The sequence below is a fragment of the Peromyscus eremicus genome, chromosome 11, assembly GCF_949786415.1.
Source record: "Peromyscus eremicus chromosome 11, PerEre_H2_v1, whole genome shotgun sequence".
Lineage (NCBI taxonomy): Eukaryota > Metazoa > Chordata > Mammalia > Rodentia > Cricetidae > Peromyscus > Peromyscus eremicus.
This window is the reverse complement of record NC_081427.1, coordinates 21,340,667-21,366,886: the sequence shown is the minus strand read 5'-3', so window position 1 is coordinate 21,366,886 and position 26,220 is coordinate 21,340,667. Positions and strand designations below refer to the sequence as shown.

General features: G+C 34.1%; 1 protein-coding gene across 1 annotated transcript in view; it reads left to right on the top strand.

Moving 5' to 3' along the window:
• Positions 1 to 15,554, top strand: part of LOC131922001 (cadherin-9-like) — a 79,358-nt gene extending 63,804 nt beyond the window's left edge. The window contains exons 4-9 of the mRNA XM_059276735.1: positions 2,704 to 2,713; positions 8,673 to 8,809; positions 9,272 to 9,393; positions 10,430 to 10,547; positions 10,859 to 11,110; positions 15,058 to 15,554. Coding sequence (XP_059132718.1) covers positions 2,704 to 2,713; positions 8,673 to 8,809; positions 9,272 to 9,393; positions 10,430 to 10,547; positions 10,859 to 11,110; positions 15,058 to 15,545 — 1,127 coding nt within the window. The 3' untranslated portion in view covers positions 15,546 to 15,554. The remainder of the gene's footprint in view (positions 1 to 2,703; positions 2,714 to 8,672; positions 8,810 to 9,271; positions 9,394 to 10,429; positions 10,548 to 10,858; positions 11,111 to 15,057) is intronic.
• The last annotated feature ends 10,666 nt before the right edge of the window (positions 15,555 to 26,220 follow it).

Sequence of the window (26,220 nt, the reverse complement as noted above, 5' to 3'; positions counted from 1 at the left end):
TTCCATGTTTTGTGTATACCACATCTTCACTATCCATTTATCTGTTTATGGTCATCTACACTAGTTTCATATTCTGCCTATTATTAGTAGTGCAGACATAAGTGTGAGTGTGAAAGTATCTTTGTGTATGTTGATTAAGAATACTTTGAGTATACACCCAGGAATAACAGGTCATATGATAGTTCTATTTTACTTGGTTCTTTATATGGATTTTTATAATCTTTTAATCTTTTAATGACACATATGTATGTGTCTATGTTTGTGTATGCACTGATGTTTGATATGCCCTGTGAAGTCAGAAGATCCCTTAGTGCTAGAATAATAAGCATTTATAAGCCCTTTAACTTTGGTCCTGTGAAATAAATCTGGGCCCTCTGCAAAAGCAGTATGCACTCTTAGCTGATGAGCCATCTCTCCAGTGCCTATTTACATTTTATTTTTAGAACGTCCATGTTGACTTCCATAAAGGTTGTACTGGCCATTTCCCACCTGCAATGTGATAAGGACTGTATTTTCCCACACCATCATCAGCATTTTTTTGTGATTTTTTTCTTCTATTTTTGTTTAGTTTTTATTATCAGTTATGTAAGTTATTGACCAGTTTTAGATTAATTGGAATGAAAAGTAATCCTTCAGTTTTTGAGAAATGTATGACACAGTACCTATCACATATTATTTTACTGTGAAAATATGTATCACCTAAATATGCAGTCTACACACTTATGCGTTAAAGCAAAACTTCTTACATAACATGAAGGGCTAATTTCACTGTGATCAATATAAATGTGCTTACAGCATCATGTACAAAACAGTGAAATGTTTAGAAAAACTATATGTATATATACACATATATGCAACAACAATTAATGGAAAAGAAACCATGAATTGGAATGAGAGCTAGTAGGGATATGTGGGATGTTTTGAAGGGAAGAAAGGAATTTTCTCCCTTCCCATGGTGTGATTGAATTATAATATCAAAGAGCAAAGAAGGAAACAATAAGAAATGATGATCTTTATTTTATTCAAATGACTATATGTCTTGGGACATCGCTATGTTGAGTGGAAATTTTTTGAAAACTAAAAATAAATTTAAAGCTTCTTTACTTTTTTTAAATTAATTATCCATTTTTGTTTTGATCTGAACTCATAAGTGTAAATATATGTGTGTATATATATATACATGGAACCTGATAGAGGTATTTACAAGGTTAGAAATAATTGTAAATGTTAACATATTTACAGTTATCACTAATAGCAATGATTTTAATGAAGTGTTCAAAGCTGGAGAGAAGACTGAGAAGTTGAATGCATAGTAGCTCATGCAGAGGCCCATGGTTTTATTTTCAGGACCCACATGGCAGCTCCCAACCATCCATAACTTCCATTTTGGGCATCTGATACCCCATTCTGTCCTCAGTAGGCACCAGATACACACATGGTGCAGAGATATACATGCTAACAAAACACTCATACATAAAATATAAAATATTTAAAAAGTGTTCTGTACATTTTTCCTTTTCTTCAGTTTTTAGCATGCCATTTTCTTATAATTTTTCAACTTGTCAGTATCCATTGTTTTTAAGGTAGGTGTTCTCATAATGGTGTGTTCAAACACTTAAGATCTTTTTTCCTCTGGATAGCTTTTGTCAACTTCTGAAACTAAAAGTCAATTTTTGTGATGTCCTTCTCCTTACCTTTTATTGTGCCAACTGTTTATGCTACAGATCTTATACTTATTATGTGTAATGAAGGATAATATAACTTGTAAAAGATTATTCTCCATTAGAATGTTATGAATCATCTTATTGTTGGCCCCTTTGAACTTTACTGATTTTGAATGAGATCACATCCAAAAATTGTCATGGGTCCTTATTTATCTACTGCATTTCCATGCTGGAATTTTGCAAAATGCCACAAGAGGTACTGATTGCTCTTCCAGGTCCCCCAAACTGTATGTTTATTTAAATCAGAAATCTCATTGTACTCTTTTATTTCAAAATTCCTTTCAGAAGAAACTTCTGTACCTTATCAATGAGTTATAGACACCCAACAAAATTCATGGTCTGTTAGTTGTGCTGCTGTGATTCCATGACATTTCAGTCAATTAAAATGTTTTGTCTCTTTTCCCATACAATAAGTTAATATTATTGTACTCTTGCTCTGAATCAGAAATTGTTTGAAATGATTTTTTCTGTGTATAGTCTCAGTTTAAAATATGTTAAAATTACATAATTATAATATGTAGTGATGGTTATAACTATGTTAATTATAATAATTATTATACATAGAATAAAAAATAAAATACATATTTTTATGTTATATGTGTGGGTCATGTGTTTTTGTTCACATCTGTGGACCACATGTATACAAGGTGCCCACAGAGGCCAGAAGAGGTTGTTGGATGCCCTGGATTTGGGATTATTGACATTGTGAGCCACTATGTGGGTGCTAGAAAATGAACCTCAGTCCTCTGAAAGACAGATAGCCAGGGCTCTTAACTTCTGAGCCATCTTTCTAGACCCAGAAAAACTTTTATTTCTGTTAGTATTTAACAGCTTCCTTGAAGTATAACTGACCTACTATAAAGTAGACAAATTTGAAAAAAAATATGAATTTTTAAATATTATCATATTTTGAGAAGTGAAAACATCACCACATTCATGATCATCTTTTTATCCTAAAAATTTTGTTCTTTTTTATCAGATATTATTAGGTATTGTTTTTATCATTACATATATGTGTTTGTGTGTGTGTATGTATGTATGTGTGTCCCTATATATCTGCATGATATTCACATACAACTTCATGTTCTCCATCTTTCTTTTGTAAACCAGAAGTCCAATTAGTGATGTTCATACGTATGAGCATTGTTTAGACCCCCGCACACTAGAACATCCTACTAGGGACCACACACTTAAACACAGCTGACTCTGCCTCCTTCAGAAGCCATCAACTCCAATAGCTCTGGAACTACATCTCCAGTTTATACAGAAATGTCAGTTGGGTTGACCTTCTGTATACCCATCCTAGACAACCACAGCGGCTGTGAGCTATGATCTGGTCATGTCCAAAAGACAGTTGTGTATCAGTCTTTGCTCTTATAATCCTACCACTCTTTCTTCATTGATGTTCTCTGAGAAACTGGGAGAGGGAAGGTGATGCTGCATTTAGGACTGAACCCCGTTCAATGGTCACTTACTTTCTGCACTTTGATCAGGAGTATGTCTGTAACCACTGCTATATGACCAGCAGTATGAAATAACCACTGTTATTCCCAAAAGAGGCTTAATGTTTCTTTTTTAGCGCCTCTTTTTCACCTTTCTCTGAGTATAGCCAAATACTTAAGCAAAATTTTGCTTGCCTCTTATTAATACATGTAAATTACAGCTTTTTCTTGGAAAGTTCATGGCTACTATGCATTTATCTGTATAAAATGAATTCATTTTATGTTGAGCTTGAGAACTGTTTCTCTTGGGGAGATATAGTAATGCTAGGAAAGATCTCTACCACAGACAACTGAGTGGTATTCCCATATAAAAATATCACAAGTTGCATATTTATTCACTTTTATTGGCATCTTTAAATATTTTATTTCTTAAACATTAAGATATATTTATACTTACTTGCATTCACAAGCAAAGTTTCTTGGTTTGAACGTTGTTTGAATTGGCTATTAACAATTAGAAAAGTACAATAAGTTGAATCCTCCCATCTTCCTGAGAGAACCTGAAAAAATTATGCTTGGTTATAGTCCTTATTTTCTACATTATAAAAATTTGCTTTGATCTGAGGTTCTCAACCTGTAGGTCATGTACCTTTTGTGATTTGGACCATTCTTTCCCAGGGGTCGCCTAAGGCCACCCAAACACATATTTTAATAGTAGCAAAATTTCAATTATGAAGTAGCAATGAAAATATTTTTATAGTTGGGGGTCACCACAACGTGAAGAACTGTATTAAATGGTTGCAGCATTAGGAAGGTTGAGAAACACTGCTTTGGAGGAAATAATATTTATAGTAAATAAAAAATATGGGGTTCTCCACCTAATTGTTATAGGTGTTATTTTTACTTTTCTATTAAATGCTGGTTTTCAATAAAATAATGTAGATTTCTGCTACATTCTGAACAATTAATTCATTAATACATTTATATTGTTAATCATGATTTTCCATCTCTAAGTATGTTCATAAATTTTTCTGTATTACAATGCACTATAATATGTTTAATACATTATTCATGAACCTTCATAATTTTTGAATATTTGCATATGTCTTTCCTAAATATGGTAACATATAGCATACAATTTGAAAGGGATATTGTTGGATTAAAAGATTGACAGTAAAGTAAGAGTGTAAGAGTTCACCCTTTCTTCACTGTATAGAATGATGCCATATATATATGTGTGTATATATATATACATTAAAGATTTATTTATTTATTATGCATACAGTGTTCTGTATGCATGCATCCCTGCAGGCCAGAAGAGGGAGCCAGATCTCATTACAGATGGTTGTGAGCCACCATATGGGTGCTGGGAATTGAACTCAGGACCTCTGGAAGAACAGCCAGTGTTCTTAACCTCTGAGCCATCTCTCTAGACCCACCAGATATATTTTTAAGTTTCCAGTTCTTCTCCAAATTCAGGTTTGGGGTTAGGGGATGAGATATAGTTTCACTGAAATTCTCAAGAATTATGATGTCCTACCCATTATATCACCAAACCTGCGAACATATAAAGCTGTACCTGGAAATACAATGAAAAGGCAGCAAAATCCATTACAATGCAAAATGCAATGAGACCATCTTTAGATATGCAATGATAGTGGGAAGATAAATCAGCAATAAATAAACAAGGATTAAAGAAGTATGGTCTAAAGAAGTATCCCCCAAAAGAGAAAGGATAAAATCAGCATGAGAAACACATTCTAAAGGAAAACTTGAGGAACTACTTTTCATTGACCACACAGAAAATCTGTTTATCAAAACTATTAGCTTGGACAGTCACCTGAGGCAGCCAGCTGTTTCTGTCATTTCTCACATTTTTTTGGAAGTCACTTGCTTGCACTTCCTGCTTACTTAGGCAATATTCTTTCCTTCTTGGGTCTCTGAGGGAGTTGAAGACTAGATAGTTATAGTTTTCCTTGTTAACAAATTCAGAAAAGAAACTCACTAAAGATGTGTAAAGTGTATAAGTTTGAAAGACATCAAAAGATAGCTTGGGGTTGGTAATACAAGTCAGGATATAAAGTGAATTAGGTACCAAAAAGAAAAAGAAAAATATGTATTAGCTTAAATACAAATGCCACCTTCCATATGAATTTACTGCCACAGTTAACAGCTGTTGCCACCTCTGTTACTATGGATCTCTCAAATTATAAGTTTGCTTATCATTTTTTGCATTTTGAAAGAACATCTTGCCTCACTTCACACCTATTTTATGTTCAACATTTTTAAAGTTCAAAGATTTCTTTTTTTAGAAGAAATTCATTTGCTTTCAATTAAAAGTAACTTGCAAAACAAATTTATTGGCAAGGGATTGAGTTAAGCTTCAGTAAAGGATACATGGTCCAACTTGAACTGTACTGAATCCATGGGAACATCAATACATGGAGGACTTCTCAGATTTGATTTTACTGTGTTGTGAAAAAAAAATTTCTATCCAGATATGGTGGTGGAACCCTTAATCCTGAGACATAGATGGCCATGGTTTGAGGATCACCACTATGAGGACATTTTGGACTACACAGAAGGTATTCGGGTAGCCAGGGATGCGTGGAGACACACTCTATCTGTAAATAATAATACTAGTCTGAAATTAAACTTCTTAATCTCTGTAAATTGCTTTTATTATTTTCTTGTAAAACTATAGTTTCATTATATAGTAAACATACATTTTAACAATGAAAGTAAAATTTTCACTGCATATATTTGTAAGAAACATATTTCTGGAAAAAATTAGCTTAGGAAGAAGAAAGTAAATTCATATTCTGGCTACACTGACCTAGTCATTGATAAGATTATCTAGAATTAAACACAATAAAACAACCCTTAGCTGTTTTATGTATGATTGGGGTATCTATTTAGATGTGTCTTAGGAAAAAAACAGGAATTTTAATGTGTTTAATGTTTTATTACACAACATAAAATAAAAAACATAAAATTTGAGCTCAGATTCTACAAGTGAATTATCCTGTGAACTTCTTGATTTTTATATGTCACCCATATATGTGGTTCCTTTCTCTGCAGGAAGCATCCCCACAAAAGTTAATGCCAGTGGTCTGTTTCAGATAATTGTTCAAAATTCAATGAGGGAAAGTCAATAAAATAGTATTGATTTTATAAACCAATTTCAGGGACACAGAAATGACTTCTGTGTTAAGTGTTTAACACATTTTTTTTCTGTTCATTTTCAGTAAATCAATGTATTTCTTTTTAATTGATAACTCAGAATGTTATTATTAATTCAACAATTCTGTGTTGAAAAGAGAACATGGATGCTGTGTAAAAGACATTATCTCAGGACTTTAATAAATCATGGGACATCATTTTGCTGAGGGCAATGTTTAGATATAGACCAGAAAGTTTGCACTGTTGATGAAAATAAGTTAGCATATGTCTAAATTGTCAAAGTGATTCTCCTCCATGAATCGATAACCTGAAAAGCATTGCCATTCAAGGTTAAACTGAAGTGGAGATCAGGCATGTGCTCAGAACTACTTTTGATCCCCCATAAACTACAAGTGTGTCGATTCGTGACTTTTGTAATATTACAATTATTCTTTATTATTTATTTCACAAGAGAGCCCCTATATTAATCTCCAGGGGAAAGCTGTTGGGAACAAAAGATTTTTTTTCCTTTATAACCTTCATTACAAGCAGTGGAGAAAGTTACAAGATCTTTTTTGACAGAATTAGATAATGGTGAGCTATTGGCCTGTCCCACCAAGGAAGAGACAAATTTGCAGGTCAGTGTTGTGAATTGCACTTTATTCAATATATTGTTATATTATTTTGATTTATTTCTCCTTCTCACAGAAATGTTTTTAATCTTTCAAGTTATTGTAATACCACTTGATAAAATTAAGGGAGTCACAGAAAATTTGGAAAAAAAAAATTAACACAACTAGTTTTAGATAATGCTATCATTCTTTGAACTGTCCTTTAAAGGTCCTAATATTGGTGACTGAGATGATTCATTCATTCATGAGAAGTGAAGATTTTCTAGGTCTAGAGGTACACTTGTAATTCTAGCACTTGGAGATAAGAGTTAGCTATATAGGAATTTCATGGTCTGCCTTAGCTACAAAGAGAGATCAAGGGAAACCCAAGCTCCATGAGACTGTCTCAAAACCACACTAAAACAAAACAAAATGAATAAAGCAAATAAACAAATATGCAACTACGTAATTTTTTAACATTTTTTCCCCTCAGATGAAGCTATTCAGATTTCTAAAAGGCTCAAAAACTATAATGAGGCAATAGCAAAAAACACTGAGATAATTACTTTATAATTTATAGTCAAAATAAATTTAACAAATACTTTCATACATTGCATTAAAATGGCAAAATTAAATTCAAGAATTGAATTTACTGGAATAAAGAGATGCCTTAATGGTTAAGATCACTCTTCCTCCAGAAGACCTGGGTTTGATTCTTAGCATCAACCCGGATGCTTTTAATTTTCAGTAACTCCTGTACACAGGGATCCAGACCCCTCTTCGGGCTTCCACAATTGCCAAGCATGCATGCAGTGCATTAACATACATGCACATAAAATTTTTTAAAAAATCCTTAAAAGAACTGAACTTACTTCCAGTTTCTATACAATTGTATACTTCCTATAACAATATCCATGGTCACACATACATTATGACAAAAACTCAAACAACTGCTCTATTGCCTGTCTGTGACTTCAGTGCCAGGATTGCTGAAGATAAGGTAGGAGAACTTCAAGTTGGATGTCAGCCTGGGCTGTATACACAGACATGCCTCAAAAAAAAAAAAATCCCAATATTTTTAAGGTGAAGGCAGCAAAACCAAGTATTAAAGAATAGTCTGGGCTAAATAGTGAGCAGCCATCCTTGGCTACTTGAAATTCTGTTTGAAAACAAACACACAAACAAGAAAACAAAAATGAAAAAAAAGACAACTACGATAAAATATATAGTACTTCATAAGCAGAATACAAGTTCTTTTAAGTGTCATTAAGGAGACAGGTAGAAATATGAGCAGTGTACCTGGTGATGGTTACATGGTTCCTACTTTCTTGTTCTTCCTTTTTCTGTCCACACAAAAGTAATTTTTAATGTACTAACTGTTATTGACAATCATGTTTAATATGACTATTTATTCTATAACAAATTTAATACTGGGTTGTGATAAAATAAGTCAATCAAAATGCACTTAATACTTTACCTAAGGCTTACACAACTACCCATGAGTATAAGTAACGGCTCCAAACACACTCACAAACATGGTTGTCATAATGGAACAATTAGAGCCTCAAACTATTTCCATAATGATCCCATTGGGATAAAAATGCAGAAAAGGTGGCATCACCTTACAACTCATTTTTTCCTATCAATATGAGAATTTCCTATAACTTTAGGAAATAGAGAAAAATGTAGTTGATTTCAGAGAGGTCTGAATTTACAGATCTTTTTCCTTTCAGATACTCTGTTGACCGGCATACTGATATGGACCGGGTTTTCAGTATTCACTCAGAAAATGGCTCTATCTTCACTCTGAAGCCTCTGGACAGGGAATCATCCCCTTGGCACAATATCACAATTACAGCCACAGAGATAAGTAAGTTGGGGGTATATCCAGTTAAGTATGTTTCACCAAAGTAGTAAGTAAATGACAAAAAATAGAGTCTTTTGTGAAATTATTGTAATACTGTCTATATCTAAGAAAAGAATGTATCAGAAGATGTTAGTACTTTATTTTTATTTAAAGGTAACTAATTTATTTTAAATGTTTTATTTTTCTTTTACAAGCAGTAATGGATTTGAATTGCATCCAGCCTCATAAAAATCATACATGAGCTTGTAGATGTTGTCAATTTTACTTTCTTATCATCCATTATATTTTTCTTTTTTATTATGCTTTATTTCTGGACCAAATAATAAAAGTGAGATATTTGCCAACCATTCAAATGAGCTAGAGAATCTAGGGAATTGATCAGTCACTAAATTACTAATGCTGAATTTGGCTCTACAGCTTCCTTTATAAATGGTGTTGAAACTTTACATGAAACTTCTGTTGCAGATAACCCAAAACAAAGTAGCCAAATTCCTGTCTTCATCAGAATTCTTGATATAAATGATCATGCTCCGGAATTTGCCATGTACTATGAAACATTTGTTTGTGAAAATGCAAAATCTGGGCAGGTAAATAAAGTTACTATTAACTTTATAAACATATCTTTGGTAAGATTTTTTTTTTTAGAAGAAATTCAGTTGCTTTCAATTAAAAGTAAGTCGCAAAACAAATTTATTGGCAAGGGATTGAGTTAAGCTTCAGTAAAGGATATATTTGCATGACATTTTGTTGTACTGTTGTTATATTTCTTTTATGTACACTCACCAAAGAACTCACAATGATATTTCAAATATAAATTTCAAAAACAGTTTTTAACATGAATATAGAAAAATAAATATATTTATAGCATGTCAAATTCTCTCACACTGAGTTATAATTTAGCTGGTATTGAGTTATATTAACTAATGTTTTAAGAAAATATTTTAAATAAACATTGATATGTTTTAAATATTTATATTTTAGTATCGAGTTGTAATTGCTTCTTTGTCCATGTTTTGCTACATTTAGCAGCACAGAAGAGTGTGGCTCAATCTAATTATTTTCTGTGATTGTAAAATTTCAATTTTATTATATTTTAATACCAAATTTTGCTTTTTTGAGGGGCTCATTCTATGTTTTCTTCCTTAAGAAAACAATTTCTAGTGAAGCAACAAGATCATAATCAAGTACATATAAAACAGTGTGAGAGATTAGGGTTTTAGAAAAATGGCAAAACAGATTATTAATTGTATTAGTCAATTTCCATTAAAGTGGAATGTTTGAGTCCATCCCTACCAGGAAGTAGAAAATGATTCACTAAAGCACCCAATAAACTTTTGCTTCAGAGATAATTATCCTTACTGAATAAATGTTATCTTAGGTTAAATTAAAATAATAGATCCATAAAACACCTTTGATGTGTTTTTCTGAAAATTTTATATATATATATATATATATATATATATATATATATATATATATATATATATTTCAAATTATTAGTTAAATCAAAAATATAAACAGCAGCATCACCCTAGCAAATCATAGCTATTTAAAATATCTTAAATAAACTAAGCTTTGTTTCTATTTGCCAGATTTAAGTTAATGAATATATTTCGATTTCAGTTGATTCAAACAATAAGTGTCATGGACAAAGATGACCCTCCCCGAGGACACAAGTTCTTCTTTGAGCCAGTGCCAGAATTTCCTCTCAACCCAAACTTCACAATTGTAGACAATAAAGGTAAAAGACATCTATAAAAAGCTATAAAGTGTCAATTATTAAGGTGAAGAATCGAAATGGAACATGAAACAAGGCGTTATGGCTTCTTCTATCATCCCTGCACCTTGGAAGTGATGCAGGAACATCAAGGAACTCAAGGACATTCTCTAGATAAGGGGTTGAGGCTAGCCTGGGCTACATGAGAGCATATCTCAGTAAACCACAGAAAGGAAGAATGTGGGAAGGGACCAGAAAAAAAAAAGAGAGAAAGGAGAGAGGGAAATGTGTATGAAGATTTTTTTCTAACAATCTTTCTTTTTTTTCCTCTTCAGATAACACAGCAGGAATCATAACTCGAAAAGATGGGTACAGCCGCACCAAAATGAACACCTACCTCCTGCCAGTTTTAATCTTTGACAATGATTACCCTATTCAAAGCAGCACAGGCACACTCACTATCCGTGTGTGTGCATGTGATAAGCAAGGAAACATGCAGTCCTGCAACGCCGAGGCCCTGATGCTTGCTGCTGGCCTGAGTACAGGAGCCCTCATTGCGATCCTGCTTTGCGTCCTCATCCTGCTCAGTAAGCTACATGTCTTTCCATCCTCCTCGCTCCCAGGTCTTCTTCTCCATTGCCCAGGCATTGTGCATGAAATCGTACATATTTATCAGTTTACTAAAATTATTCGTAATGAATAAAGTATACCCACTCATTTTTGTTTGTGGGAGGAAGGACTAGTTGTCTAAAGCAGCAAAACAAAGGTATAACAACAGCACAAGGGATACTATCATAGCACGGAGGCAATATGGCCACAGATTCAGGACTTGGTTGAATGATTTATTTGATCCTATCAAATCTGTTCAACGGCTAAAAAACAGGTGCAACCCTTTCCTTGTGTGGATGCATGCCCGTGCTCACTTCTATACAGGTCACATGCACAAACATACAGTCATGTGTGGAGCCCTAAGGTCAATATCAGGTACCGTTATCCACTGCTTTCCACCTTGTTTGTTGACTCTGGATATCTCACAAAACGTGAATCTCACAGATTTACTCTACTAGCTGATTAGTGGGTCTCTGGGTTTCTCCTTAAACCCCTGTTATCAACTACAGGACTCTATCATCATATCTGGCATTGTATTTGTCTGCTGCGGGTCTGAACTAATGGCATCATTCTTGTTAAGCAAGCTACTTATCCATTGAGATGTCTCCCCAACTCCCAAATGGCATTTCTAAAACGCATTTATTGGCATAGTCACATAAATCTTTCTACCCTAAAAGTCTCTATTCTAATCTCAAAACGAAGAGTATTTCACCTTTAAAAATGGTTTTACTAACTATAAATTATATAGGAATATTTCAGGCATTAATGTAACCACCTTAAGATACCCAGGGAAAACTATTATAAGAAACACACACACACACACACACACACACACACACAACCTCTGCTTTTGAAATGTCATTGTGAGAGGGTAATCACAGATGCCCCACTCAGTATTTTTCAAATCAAATCATATTTCTGTTAGAATACATTTTATCTAAGCACACACTAACACAGCAATGATTTAATTCAATTAAACAGTTGTTTCACTGTAAAACACTCCAAAAAATATTTCTACAAAATATTCTTCCAAAAATTTTGCACTTAGGGCAGGAGAGCTCGCCAAGTTTATGTGCTAACGTGCATGTATTCTGGCTTCTTTTCACTATAAATCCTTTCAAGCTCTCTGGATAAAATCCTTTTGGCCAGATATCCTTGTAGAACTTCACTAGGTGTTTTACAAAAGTGAATGGAAAATATTCGTTTCATTTAGTATCACCTAGGTTTTTAGATAAAGAGAGAGAGGGATAAGGCATTTTAGCATTATGAGGCCCTATGTTTAATTCTAGATTTTATGCAAAACAAAACAAAAATAAGCAATAAAATCTGTATGAATAAAATGCCTAATGGTAAAAGAAAGTCTAGACAAATTAAAGAAAGCTTATAAAGATTAAAAATACCTGCCAAAATGATAATGCTATACGAAGTGTCTATGATTTCTTTTCTTTTACTTCTCAGTTACATGATACTTAGTTGGGAATATAATATTCATAATATAAATAAGTGGTACACTCTAATTATACACTAGGGGAAATAGTGGTGCCTTTTCCTATCTAAGAGCCTGAATTGCATTACTGTACACCAAATGTTTATTTTTTTACCCAGTAAGTGGAGCAGACATTTCTTATCTAGCAGAGCAGAGGAAAATAGATATGAATGCCTCAAAGATCCACTTACGTAAAGTATAGTTTATTCTATCTAGGGAAGCTTAAGATATGTTGACTTATCTATTATTTATTTATAACATATAAGGAACAAAATCCATTCATTTCATTTTAAATTGCAAATTAACTGTTTTTCATGACTCATTCTCAGTGAATGTTCGAACTTTATATATTTTAAAACACTAATATTTTATTTGTTTTTAATACCTGCCAGATGTAACTGAGTAAAGGTTAAGTCTCCAAACTCTTTTTATGTGGAATTTATCTTCAGTTAGTAATTGACCTAGAGATGAAAGACAGTTGTACAGTGTTTTCCTATCATGCTCAAAACCCAACAATATTGCCAGGTGGTGGTGGCGCACGCCTTTAATCCCAGCACTCCGGAGGCAGAGCCAGGAGGATCTCTGTGAGTTCGAGGCCAGCCTGGGCTACCAAGTGAGTTCCAGGAAAGGCACAAAGCTACACAGAGAAACCCTGTCTCGAAAAACCAAAAAGAAAACAAAACAAACAAACAACAAAAAAAAACAACACTACAAAGCAAATAATACAGCACAACAAAATTAAATCAGAGTACAACAAAAGCAATGAAAAATTTGGAGCTAATTTTTTTTTGTTGTTGTTATTTTTCAAGGAAATACGCTCTTCATCTCTTCTTTCTTCTATCCTTGGAGACAAGATCTCACTAGGCAGCCCAGGCTGAGTCTTAGTGCTTGAGGCTTAAAATGCTAGAATTACAAACGTGCATAATTAAGACTGGCTCGGAAATAATTTTGGTAAAACATTGGACTTCTAAAAACATAGTTTTCAATTTTTTTTCTGTTTAAATAAATTTGTGAGAAATTTTCCCTATTTTTTTTTAATTAAAATGTTCTTACACTATATTTTTATTATATTCTGATTTAATTCTTATTTTTATTTTTTAAATAAGATTGATTATTTTAGCATAATTATTAATATAATAATTTTTATTATTATCTAAATTAATTATTAATTCATAATTTAGAAATCATACTGATTTTTACTTTTTTGAAAGCATGTTATAGGACCTGAGGAGATAACTTAGTTGGTAAAATGGTTTTCATGCAATACTCAGGACATGAATTCAGAAAACCATCACCAGGGAAAATTCTGGGTGTGTGTGAGCACATCCTTAATCTCTACTGCCTTTAGGGCAAGAGTGTAGAGAGAGACATGAAAGCCAGCCAGTCTAATGAATTAGTGATTCTATACTTCAGTGAGAGATCCTAACTCACAAAGTATTGTAAAGAGTGATTAAGGGTTATCCCAATATTAACCTGCAGACTCTGCACACCCACACATGCACACATGCACATTTGCATACACACATAAATAAATATACATATGTATAGAATGAATCCTGTTGTATAAACATTAGGAAAAGATATTTGTCAAATATATGCTTTAAATTTAACTGAATTTCTGTAATTAGAGAGCTATAATTTTACTATATATGAAAGTACTTAATTACATCCATAGAAAAGGACACAAATTAAAACAATATAATAGCATGTAAATTTTAAAAATTATAATTTTAGTCCCAAATTTTTATTTTAACTTTGTGATTTATCAATGGTCTCAATAAGAAAAATCCAATCTTAGCTGCCCTATGAGTTACTACAAGTTAACCTTGATTTGAAGTTTAAATTTATAATTAGGTCTTAAAATTGCCTTTCAGATTTTCCAGAAAAATTTCAAAACCATAGCAGTAAATAAATTTAGATAAATTTTTGCTTAATATTTAATATGATAAAATCATTAGTCATGAATATTGTATATCTGTGTATATATGTGTGAAATAAATATATGTATAGATAAATGTATTTATTTATATGCATCTATATGAGAGACTGTTTACATACTTAACCCTGAATTTTTACTGGTGACAATGACTGAATCATTAATTATTTTCTTAAATTTGAGAAAAATGTGCATTCAATAAAAATAAGATTTCAGTTAATCTTAGTTGACCAATGCAATAATTTGTAAACAATATTTTTTTCCATACCAATAGTCCACAGGTTTTGAAATGTAAATTAATAATGCTTTAATATCTTCCATTTTTCAAATTTTTTGTTTTACTGTTTTTATTATATTTTAAATCATGCAGTGTTTTCTTTTGTTGTTCCAATTGGATAGTTACCCCCATGTCTCCAGATGATCATCTAAGCTTCACATACACTAGAATTATGTCTATTATCTCTCATCATGAGTCTTACTATGCCTTCATCTCTCATCAATAGCTCTAATCGTGCTGTTTGCTGCATTGAAGAGGCAACGAAAGAAGGAGCCTCTGATCATTTCAAAGGATGACGTCCGGGACAATATTGTGACCTATAATGATGAAGGTGGTGGAGAGGAAGATACCCAGGCTTTTGACATTGGCACATTAAGGAACCCGGAAGCAAGAGAAGACAGTAAACTCAGAAGAGATGTCATGCCTGAAACTATTTTTCAGATAAGGAGGACTGTACCCCTGTGGGAAAATATTGATGTACAGGATTTTATCCACCGGAGATTAAAAGAAAACGACTCAGACCCAAGTGCACCTCCTTACGACTCCCTGGCCACTTATGCCTATGAAGGGAATGATTCTGTAGCCAATTCGCTCAGCTCCTTAGAATCTCTCACAGCTGACTGTAACCAGGATTATGATTACCTTAGCGACTGGGGACCTCGGTTCAAAAAACTCGCAGATATGTATGGAGGTGATGAGAGTGACCGGGACTGAGTCCTGTATGACTTGAACAACTAGTGGAAATACTCTTTGATACCAGATTGAGTGGCCTGTATTATCCTTTTTTTTGGAGGAAATTTTTAAAAATCAACTCCAAACAATACATAAGTGTTGTCTTAGTAAGGATTTGCTTAATCAGTAAGTTTCTGTGAATGAGTATGAATGACATAGATTTTAAAACAGTAATAACAACCTTTCACCCTCTTTGCCTAATGAGCTTGGAAAACTATATCACATTAATAATCAATAAAAATTCTTGAAAGGCTTTTTGTGCCTTGTCTTAGTATAGGAAATTTATAAATGTTTTCTTGACTGATTGCCAGTCACATATACTATTAAATTAAATATTGTGCAACTGCTTTGTAAATTAATATGAAAGAAAATATACCTAATGAGATTAGAAGTGACTATTACTGCCATATTTATTTAGTTGAAAGATGTCTTTGTGTTAATTCACTCATATTTTTATAAATGTATATTTATATTTTTGTATTTTTATGAAATAAACTAATATTTATAAGAATAAATTTCATTTTACTTAATTCCTTGGAGCAGCTGATCTCACAACAGAAGTGTTTTATCTCTCTGAGTGTAAAACACGATTTACTCAGGGAAAAGCAGCTGAGAAGTCACTGCAGAAGACACCGATGTCATCTGGGATAGCTCTAGGGATGAACTGTGCTGTGAATTGTTCTTCCTCTGTTTTGATTGTTTAAGTGTCAACACATGTTTATTGAACTAATAATGTCTACTCATAAATAGACTATAACATCAATTTGGAATATACAGTATTATCTATATGGTTGTGGACAATAAACTAAGTTTTTGCAAGATTTATCAAACCATGCATATTGTATTTGAATAAGTGGAGTCTAAATCAAAGGAACTGCTGAGTACAGAAAAAGCCCCAAATCATTTCATAAATCATTATTTTAAATGAGAAATGATAATTATGAGTGTGTGTGTATGTGTGTGTGTTTGGTCTAGAAAGTCAATGAATATATTTCTCAGTTCTCAGTAACATATTAAAAAATGTACATTAATCTCTACAATTTCAAACTGGACAAAATCCTAGTACTGAGAAGGAGACATGAACACAATACCAAACCCATATCTTATGGAGCTAAATCTGTTTTTTTCAAAGGATTGTTACTGAGTATATCAACCACATTCCAGAGTAGATCTCATGTACAAAACAATTCTATGTATTTTTTATGCTTTTGGTTTTATTTTGTTTGGTTTGGTTTTGATGCTTTTTTTAACTTATTAATTTGGAGGGTTATTTTGTTTGACTCTTTATTTTGTTTCGATTTTTTTGGATTTGTTTTTATAAGAGAATGAGAAAGAACAGGAAGTTGGTGGAATAAGGAGGAAGAAAGGACATAGGAGGGTTTGGAGAGGGGAAGCAGGGGGAGAGTACAGAAAGAGACTCCTGGAAAGCAGGAGCATTTTGGGGTCAGGTAAAAACCTGGCACAAGGTAATCTCCCAGGCATCTCCAAGGATGACCCCAGCTAAGACTCCTAGCAATAGAGTATACATAGTCTGAATTGTCAATGTAAGACCTCAAGGGCAGGGATTGGGAAACCAACCTGACAACATAACTTTTGACCTACAGTCTGTCAACATTGCCTATGGGTTGGTGCCTAGACCAGTTTTCATCAGAGAGTCTTCATCCAGCAACTGATGGAAACAGACGCAGAGACCCACAGGCAAACATTAGGCAGAGTTTGGGGAATCCTGCCGAAACGAGGGGGAAATGATTATAGGAGCCAGAGGGGTTAAGGACACCAGAAGAAACCCCACAGAATTAACTAACCTGGTATCAAAGTGGGTCACAGAGACTGAACCAACTTTCCAGGAGCCTGCAAGGGACTGATCTAGGATATCTACATGTATGTTACAGTTGTGTAGCTTAATTCTCTTGTGGGACTCCTAACAGAGGGAACATGGGCTTTTACTGACTTTTGGGACCCTACTCCTCATACTGGGTCGCCTTGCCCAGCCGTAATACATGGGGAAGTGCTTAGTCTTACTGCAATTTTATATTCTGTGTTTTCTTGATACTCATGAGGGACTCGCCCTTTCTTAAACAGAAATGGAGGAGGAGTGTATTGGGGGCGGCAATACAGGAGGTGTGGGCAGAGGGACTGGGAGGAGACAAGAGAGGGGAAACTGCAAGCTAGGTATACAATAAATTTGTGTGTGTATATATATAATTTAAAAATGAATTAAAATGTATACTGACAAACAACAATATTTATGTTTAGTAATAATTTTGTCCAGAATACTAAAGTATATAGCATTTGAGAAAAAGGTGTGTGGCAGTATGATGGTTAACTAAAGATTAGAATTGTCTATAAACAGAAGACAGGTACTTAAAACCTTAGAAGAAGAAAGGAGATGAATCAGAACATTTCTCCATATAGGAAAGACACTCAGGCTACTGCTGGTCCTTCTTCTATTGGAGTATCAAACCAAAATAACCATTTGCAGGATAATTCTTTTCTAAGTCAAGAATTGCCCACCTTTTTGAAATAGTCACAATTTAAGTTAAACATGTCATGTTTCATATGGAGTAAATTTAATTTTGGCTAGCCTGTGACTAGGAGTTTTTATGTATCAAATACAATATTATAAACAAGTACTTAAGGGTTATTAGGATGCTAGTTTTGAAAAGTTTTAAAGATATCTCATTGCATCAACAAGAAATAATATTTACTAAATATTTAATTTAATACAATGAAATACTTTGTATTTGACCTCTAAAAAGTATTTAAATCTTTCTACTTATTAGAAATGTTCAGAAACCCAGAGAAACTTTCTCCTTGTTTTAGGTTAGAAGTTTTCACTTTTAACTGAATGTATGTTTCCTCATTATGAGACATCTTCCAGAATGGATTGGACAAAAACTAAAGAAGGATGTTTCAGTGACATGACATAATAAGAAAATTATTTTATTTTTTGCTCATTAGACTAAATGATACATAAAAGGTGTAAATATGCTTGCTTTGATTGCATGCCTTAGCTGTTTAAAAGAGAGATCATGGAGTGGGGCAAAGATGGAGGAAGTGGTAGGTATTTATCTTACAGGGGATTACCGGGCTCAAGAAACAATTTTTTAAAAAGTTGTTTTCTTCTGTACTTTATCATTTTGCTTTCTCCCTTAACTAATGTTTTAGCAAATAATGAGTCACCATGTAATATACAGTGACTTTGTATTATCACAACCCAAGTCTAAAATTTTTCCTAAATTACTTAATAACTTTCAACATTCTCATTGTTTTTACACTGTACCTCTACGGCTTACTTTCAGCAAAACATGATTTTATTAATTTTATTTATTTATTTGCTTATTCAGATAAGTCTAAGAATTGAATACATTTGTTCAAATATTACAAATTGATTGTTAGCACTAGTGGATTTTTATAAAGGCCTCTAAGAACCCACCCAAGAGGATTTCTATCAATGCTCTAGTCATTCTTCTATTTCCTTCCTTTGTTTCCTTTACATATCCTGAGATCTTTGTATTTCTTCAGAAATGTCATAGATGCCCTTATTGAATGAATTGGTTACTTTCTCTGAAATGTTGTTTCCCAAGGTCTCTGTGAAGAAAATTGTCCTGTTCCTTCATTTGTTATGTCCAATGTCACTTTCTTTGTGAGGACATGACAGATACACTATTTAAAACTGCGAGTTCCCTCTCTTATTTTCCTTTTACCATTTTTTTGTCGAGACAGGGTTTCTCTGTGTAGTTTTGCGCCTTTCCTGGAACTCACTTGGTAGTCCAGGCTGGCCTCGGACTCACAGAGATCCACCTGGCTCTGCCTCCTGAGTGCTGGGATTAAAGGCGTGTGCCACCACCGCCCAGCTCCTTTTACCATTTTCAAAATGGTGGTTTGCATGAGGAGAAAAGAAGTAGCTTTTTTTTTTTCTGCAACTGTAACTGCTTTATAAAGATCTCATCTGTATATAGCTCTCTGTTCTCTATCATTTTGTGCTTAAGGGTTAGAGGATGGGCTCCAGGAAAATGAAAGAAATGTGAGGTCCATTGATAGCAATATATGTGAACTGGAGACACTACTTATTTAAATTTATCTGATAAATACCACAGAGCGGCACTATATCTCATCCAATCTTATACAAAATACTAATAAGGCCACACTATTGTTCACTATTGTTAGTATTAAAAACCAAGGTTTTTTGTCCATGAATCAATGTTTCTGGATCTTATTGAAAAATTACTAATGAAATTTAGCACATTTTCCTTATAGTTCTGTCCCATCCAGGTAATTTTATTTTTGCTACCTTTCTGGGATAGTTTTTTTTTTTTTTCAGAGATTTTTTTCATGTCTCAAAATAAATACTTAATATTGAAAAAAACATTTCACACAGATTTTATTAAATATTTTGCAAGTAATAGGCACTGCTTTTTCTGATATTTAATTTTAATATAACAAAATTGTTTATGCTGAGGATTAAGGATTCTTTCATATATTTCTGTGTTCCAGAGTTTTTTATTATTTATATAAATATTCCATGTAGAGTTCCAAACAATAAAACATACGCTTTGGGGCCCCTATCTCCCTGTCTGTGGACCTAGCCAGTCCTTGCTCTTGGTGTGACTTTCCCTGGGCAAATACCAACAAATGTCTACTCATCCCAGAGATGGAATCAGCAAGAGATCAAATAAAGGATTGTAGTAAGTCTAGCTGGGGGAATCCATGAGCACACTGGGGTCACTTTTGCAAATGTGGGTGAGGAGTTACTCACAGGACCATGGAGGACTTCACGGCAGGTGCATTACTGGAAAGTACCATATCTGGAATGGCACTCATGAAAGTTGCATTGTTGAAACTCCCTGCATGATTAGTATGCTGCTCAACAATGTGTAGATTCCTCTCCCAGGGAACAGTTTGCTGCTTTCACCGCTGTGGGAAAGGGAATTATTAGTCTTTAATTTTTAGCACTCTTGGATTCGTAACTTTTGTTGACTTCCTTATATCATGGTGCTTCATCTGCCCTCTAGGATGGAATGCTTAATTCTGAGGAAATGCTGCAGAGCAACTCTTTGCCTGGTCATGAGCTCTACAAGTCACCTGTCACCATCAGCTAGGAAATTCACTTAATTGCTTCTCAGAACTATAGTACTGAGACACATACTCTATACCAACCATTAATTGTTTCCCTTCCATGTTTCTCTAATGGACAGCATATAGATTCAGTATCCCTGTAACTGAAATGCTTGGAAACAAAACTCAAGTTTTAGATATTTTTTTCCCCCTAATTTTGCATAGATTTTGATTGTTGAACAGTGTCACAGAAAATGTGGAATCTCTTGTTTTCTAGGGCAGGGCAGGGGTATTCAAATTAAAGAATGTATCACTGAGCTACATCCCTCAGCCAGGAATGGTTTTTCCTTTCCTTTTTTTTTTTTTTTTAAACAAAACACAAATGATACGGAAAGACCTCAAACCAGACAAAATCCCTGCATAGAGTGATGAGCAGGAGGTGGGAGAGGAGGACAGCATCATCCCTACTTTAGAAACTATTGGAATTTGGTAGCTGCTGGAAGAGGGAGACTGGGAGGAGGGGGAGGGATATGATCAGAACATGCTATATGGAATTCTCAAGTGATTAACCAAATTTTATTTTACAAAATATGAAATCAAAAGTTTGGTGTGCAAACTATTTCAAATATTTATGATCATCTGATAATGAATATTTGATCTATATAAAATAACTCATACTGCATATGCCTCAAAAGAGCCTATTGCTTATTTTAAGCTAATAGCATAATCATAACCATTTTCGACCAAAACACAAAGAAAGACCTTGATACTAAATTGTTTACTCTGATTCTCTTGAGTACTCTTAAAGATTATAAAGATAATAGTATTAAATAGTATTAATAATATTAAAACCTTGGTTGCTAAATGGAAACTTTCTTGTTTGTTCTCTAACTTTCTCTTCCTTTGTCTCTCCCACCTATCCATCCCTCTCTCATCTCTCTCAAAACACTGTCTGTCAGACCCAGCCCTCACAATCCTAAGTATATGCTAAAATATTGAATAAAAAACCAATCCTAGAAATCTGTGTCATTGCACTTAAGGAACTATCTAGTTTATATTACCTGCCTTACCTTGGTAGGTTTTATTTAAGTTTGAACACCTATTATATAACTTTGGTCATAATTGCTCAAATATTTGTGATGGAATGTTTAGCTCACTGTAAGTAGTAGGGGAAAGCCTGGCGTTGGTGGCACACGCCTTTAATCCCAGCACTCGAGAGGCAGATCCAGGCAGATCTCTGTGAGTTCGAGGCCAGCCTGGTCTACAGAGCAAGATCCAGGACAGGCACCAAGACCACACAAGGAAAACTTGTCTTGAAAAAACAAAAAACAAAAGACAAAACAAAACAAAAAAAGGTAGTAGGGGAAAAGGATCAAGATGAAAATTGCAAGTGGCTTAAATATGTTCAGTAGACAATGAAAGTAGACAGAAGATTTAAAAGGAATATTACAGTTCAAAAACAGAGGTCAGCAACATTAGGTATGAGAAGTAGAGAGGCTTATAATATGGTATGAACTGACCAAATGTATCAGATAAGAGGGACCTAACTCTGAGCCAGTGATAAGGGGATGCTCCCTCACCCATGTGCCCTTTAGGAACATAGTAATTTGTAATTGTGTTTTCATTTATTCTTACTCCAAATGCAGATAATTATAAGAGACTAAATGATAAGTAATGATGCATTTTAACAAAAATCATCCATATACTAGACCCCATATCATTCTCTGGAGGAGGAAATAACTAAAACCACTGCAACTCCTTCTGGGTAGCTCTGAGGAATAAAGGTATAAAACTAGCACTTGTATTAACAGCTACCACACTGTCAAAGTTCATAACAAAGCCAGAGTCAGAAGTGGGAACAGTGTGTGTATGTGTGGATGGAGCACTCCAACCATCCATTTTTTGCTACAGTGGACAACTCTGAATGAATGATATATCCTCATCTTGTTGGTTAGGCATTTGAGACATGTACAGAGCCTGTGAGATTCCCAATTGCTTAGCCCAAATTATCTCAGAGAACTAGCCAGATTCAAAAAAGTTACTTCTGTCTTTTTCAGTTTCTGCCATGGGACTATTAAACCTCACATAAGGAAATAAAATTGTCTTTTCCTCCTTTAGAAACCTCTCCCACCCACTATTGAGAGTTTTTCTAACCATGGTTTCTCAATTATCTGTAATTGTTAATACAACTGATTTCTACATTATGTACTCTCATGAGAATCTTCATATTTAATATACATACATCTGTGTACATATAAATTAAATATATGTGTGCATATATAATATATATGTGTACATTTACATATTAAATATGAATGTTCACATGTTTTATGCACACACATAGAGAGAGGAGAAAGAGCATAATAGTAAGAGATTCATTCATTTGATAACTGTATAAATCTGTATAATGCATGGCTATGTGAAAATTAAAGGTATGTAAAAGGCATACATATTATATATCTAAGCTACTGTGAAGTTCAGTTGCTTGTCTAAGTCACAGAGATGGTAAGAAATGGTGATAGAATTCCATATAGGCAGTATATTTCTCATTTTTGCTCTTAAATTTGGTCAAATCCAATAAGTATCAAAAGAAAGAAGTTCAAAAGTAAGTCTTTAAAATCCATTTCTTAAGATTATAGAATTAATTTTAAAAGACATGGGATATATAGAATCAACTACAATATATTGACAAAGAATATGAAGATTAAAACCAGTAAAGCTTTTGACTTCATGTTTTATAAATGTAATATATATTTAAAAATAGCAGTCAAGTCAAAAGGAATGGCCATATTTTTATCCTAATGGAAGACAAGTCCAGCAAGACTTTGTCCATGTTGTTTGTATGCTATGGGATGTTATGTATGACAAATGTGTTGCTCTGATTGGTTAGTAATTAAAACACTGATTGGCCAGTAGTCAGGCAGGAGGAAGTATAGGCTGGACAAGGAGGAGAATAATTCTGGGAAGTGGAAGGAAGGCTGAGTCAGAGACACTGCCAGCTGCCACCATGACAAGCAGCATGTGAAGATGCCAGTAAGCCATGAGCCATGTGGCAAGGTATAGATTTATAGAAATGGATTAATATAAGCTATAAGAACAGTTAGCAAGAAGCCTGCCACGGCCATACAGTTTGTAAGCAATATAAGTCTCCGTGTTTACTTGGTTGGGTCTGAGCAGCTATGAGACTAGAGGGTGAGAGAGATTTGTCCTGACTGTGGGCCAGGCAAGAAAACTCTAGCTACATTTGTATGATTTCATTTGCCTGGATCAAAGCAAGGAATGTCCAGAATTTCTGACCATTTTACGCACAAATACAGTATTGTCTAATAGTTTCTTCAAAGACTGAAACATCTCATCCTGCAGGGAATCTCTTTAAACAGGGAGACAATCAACTAAATTAGCTTCAGAACATCTGAAACTGATCAGACTCACTCAGCCCTTCCCTGTCACATACACAACAAAGCTGCTGAGAGTCACTTTCAAACAAGCCAAGCTGCAAAGAAGACCCTGAGATCAGACCAACGCCCTGGAAGAAGCAGAATCCAGCCGAGCTACCTGGAGTAGATTTAGACCAACTAAGTCACTTGGAAAGAACACTCTCCAACCTATTGAGCACACTCCTGTGGGCTGTGCAGTGTGCTCCATGTTTCTAGTTCTGTGAGTCATCACCCGTGGTGGGCTGGGCTTTGGTGATGTAGCAATCTCTGTGTCATTTCTGATCTTTAAGTAATTCTTCATCTATATTTCTGTTAGTAACTCCAATAAAACTCATTACTTCAGCCTGTTGGACTTTGTTGGTATGCATACCTTGATCTGTCTTGGGATTCCTATCTGGAGAGAGTAGATGAGAGTAGCATCTTTTTAGGAAAAATCTGTTACACAGCAGGAGTGCAAAGGGGATGAGTAAACTGGAGACTTGAAAACAAGTATTTCCTTAATGTTTGCAATGAGGCAGGGTGAATTTCTGGAATTACATAATGGTAAAGGAGATGTGGACAATTTATATTCCACTGAATGTTTGCTCCACATACACAACACATATACTCTTAATTATGAGCACAATGCTAATCTCTAAGAAGTGACAGTCCAGCCAGGTGGCAGTGGAACATGCCATTAATCCCAGCACTTGGGAGGCTCTGTGAGTTCAAGGTCAGACTGGTCTACAGAGTGAGATCCAGGACAGGCACCAAAACTACACAGAGACACCCTGTCTCAAAAATAAAATAAAATACAATAAAATACAATAAAAAATAAAAACAAACAAAAAAAGAAGTGACAGTCCATTAGGCCATTAGGAAAACTACCTCAGAATGAGACTTAAGTATCCATTAAAGTACTCTGCTCACTTTAGAAGATTGAAGTTAGGGTGCAAAACAAATCATTTCTAGCAGTTTGTGTTCCTGTCACCCCAAGTAATCTCTCCTTTTCACAAGTATTCCCACATTGCCAGGTGTCAAAGAATAAATCTCTGAAGCAGCACAGTTCATGGACTTCTGGATAAAAAACAGTGAGCAACTATTTAAGAAGTCATGTTAAAATAACAAAATGAATTAAATACATCTTTATAGAAAGCATTAAATATTTTATTAATTACATTAACTATGGCATGATACTAAGAAAGAGCATCAACAAAATACTTAAAGAATGAAGTGACTATGTAGGATGATAAATTATCTCTCTTAAATGGAAAAATTAGTCTGTGTTGGGAGAAATTTATATTGAAATTTTTAAGCATTATTTTGCCTTAGATTAATACATGGGATTATGCAAAGATAATACAACTGTGTTTTTGTTTTTTGTTTTTGTTTTTAAGATAATGAGGGCTTTTGCTTTGTCATACTATATCTTGTTTGTGATGTTTGGTTGTTGTCCCTTGTAGGCCTGATCCATTCTGAAAGGAACCCAGGGAGAGTGGGTCTGGGGAAAATGGCCGGTGGGGAAGAGTAGAAGGAGTGTAAGTGTGGAGACTGTGCTCATGATGTATTATAGAAGAATCTATTTTTAATAATAAAAAAAGAAAGTAAAAGTATACTGTGTCTTCTGAAAAAAAAAATAACAAAGAGAAATTTGTATTCGTACTGTGAAGGCAGACAAGAATGGAAAAGCTGGCCTGATGTCATTCATGTGATAGGCAGAGAATGACCTATAGCCAAAAAAAAAAAAAAGATCAGAGACAAGGAGTCAGCAGTAGAACTACCTACATTGAATTAATATATAGTGTTTTGATATAATGAAAGGCTAAATTTGAGTTAATCTGTAGCTAAAGGAAATAAGGATAGAGTCTAATGGAAATTCTAGTTTCAAAAAAGTGCAGTGTTATGTCACCATCACCGAGAGCATCACAGACCCCATGAGCTGTACTCATCACAAAGAAGGTCGTTCAGCATTAGATAACGTTGTTTTTACAGTGAGGAGAGAATGGAAAAATACACAAAACAATCCCCATGTCATCTTTTTCTCTAGATACTGAATAAAATGTCATGTGCTGTGGAATAATCCTTCTGTACCTGAAAGGACCAAGCAGATGCCATAACATGCTGCTCAGTCTTCTCTCAGAGATCAGGCCTCAATTTCAGTTTCCTGAGACTTGAGCAAGCAG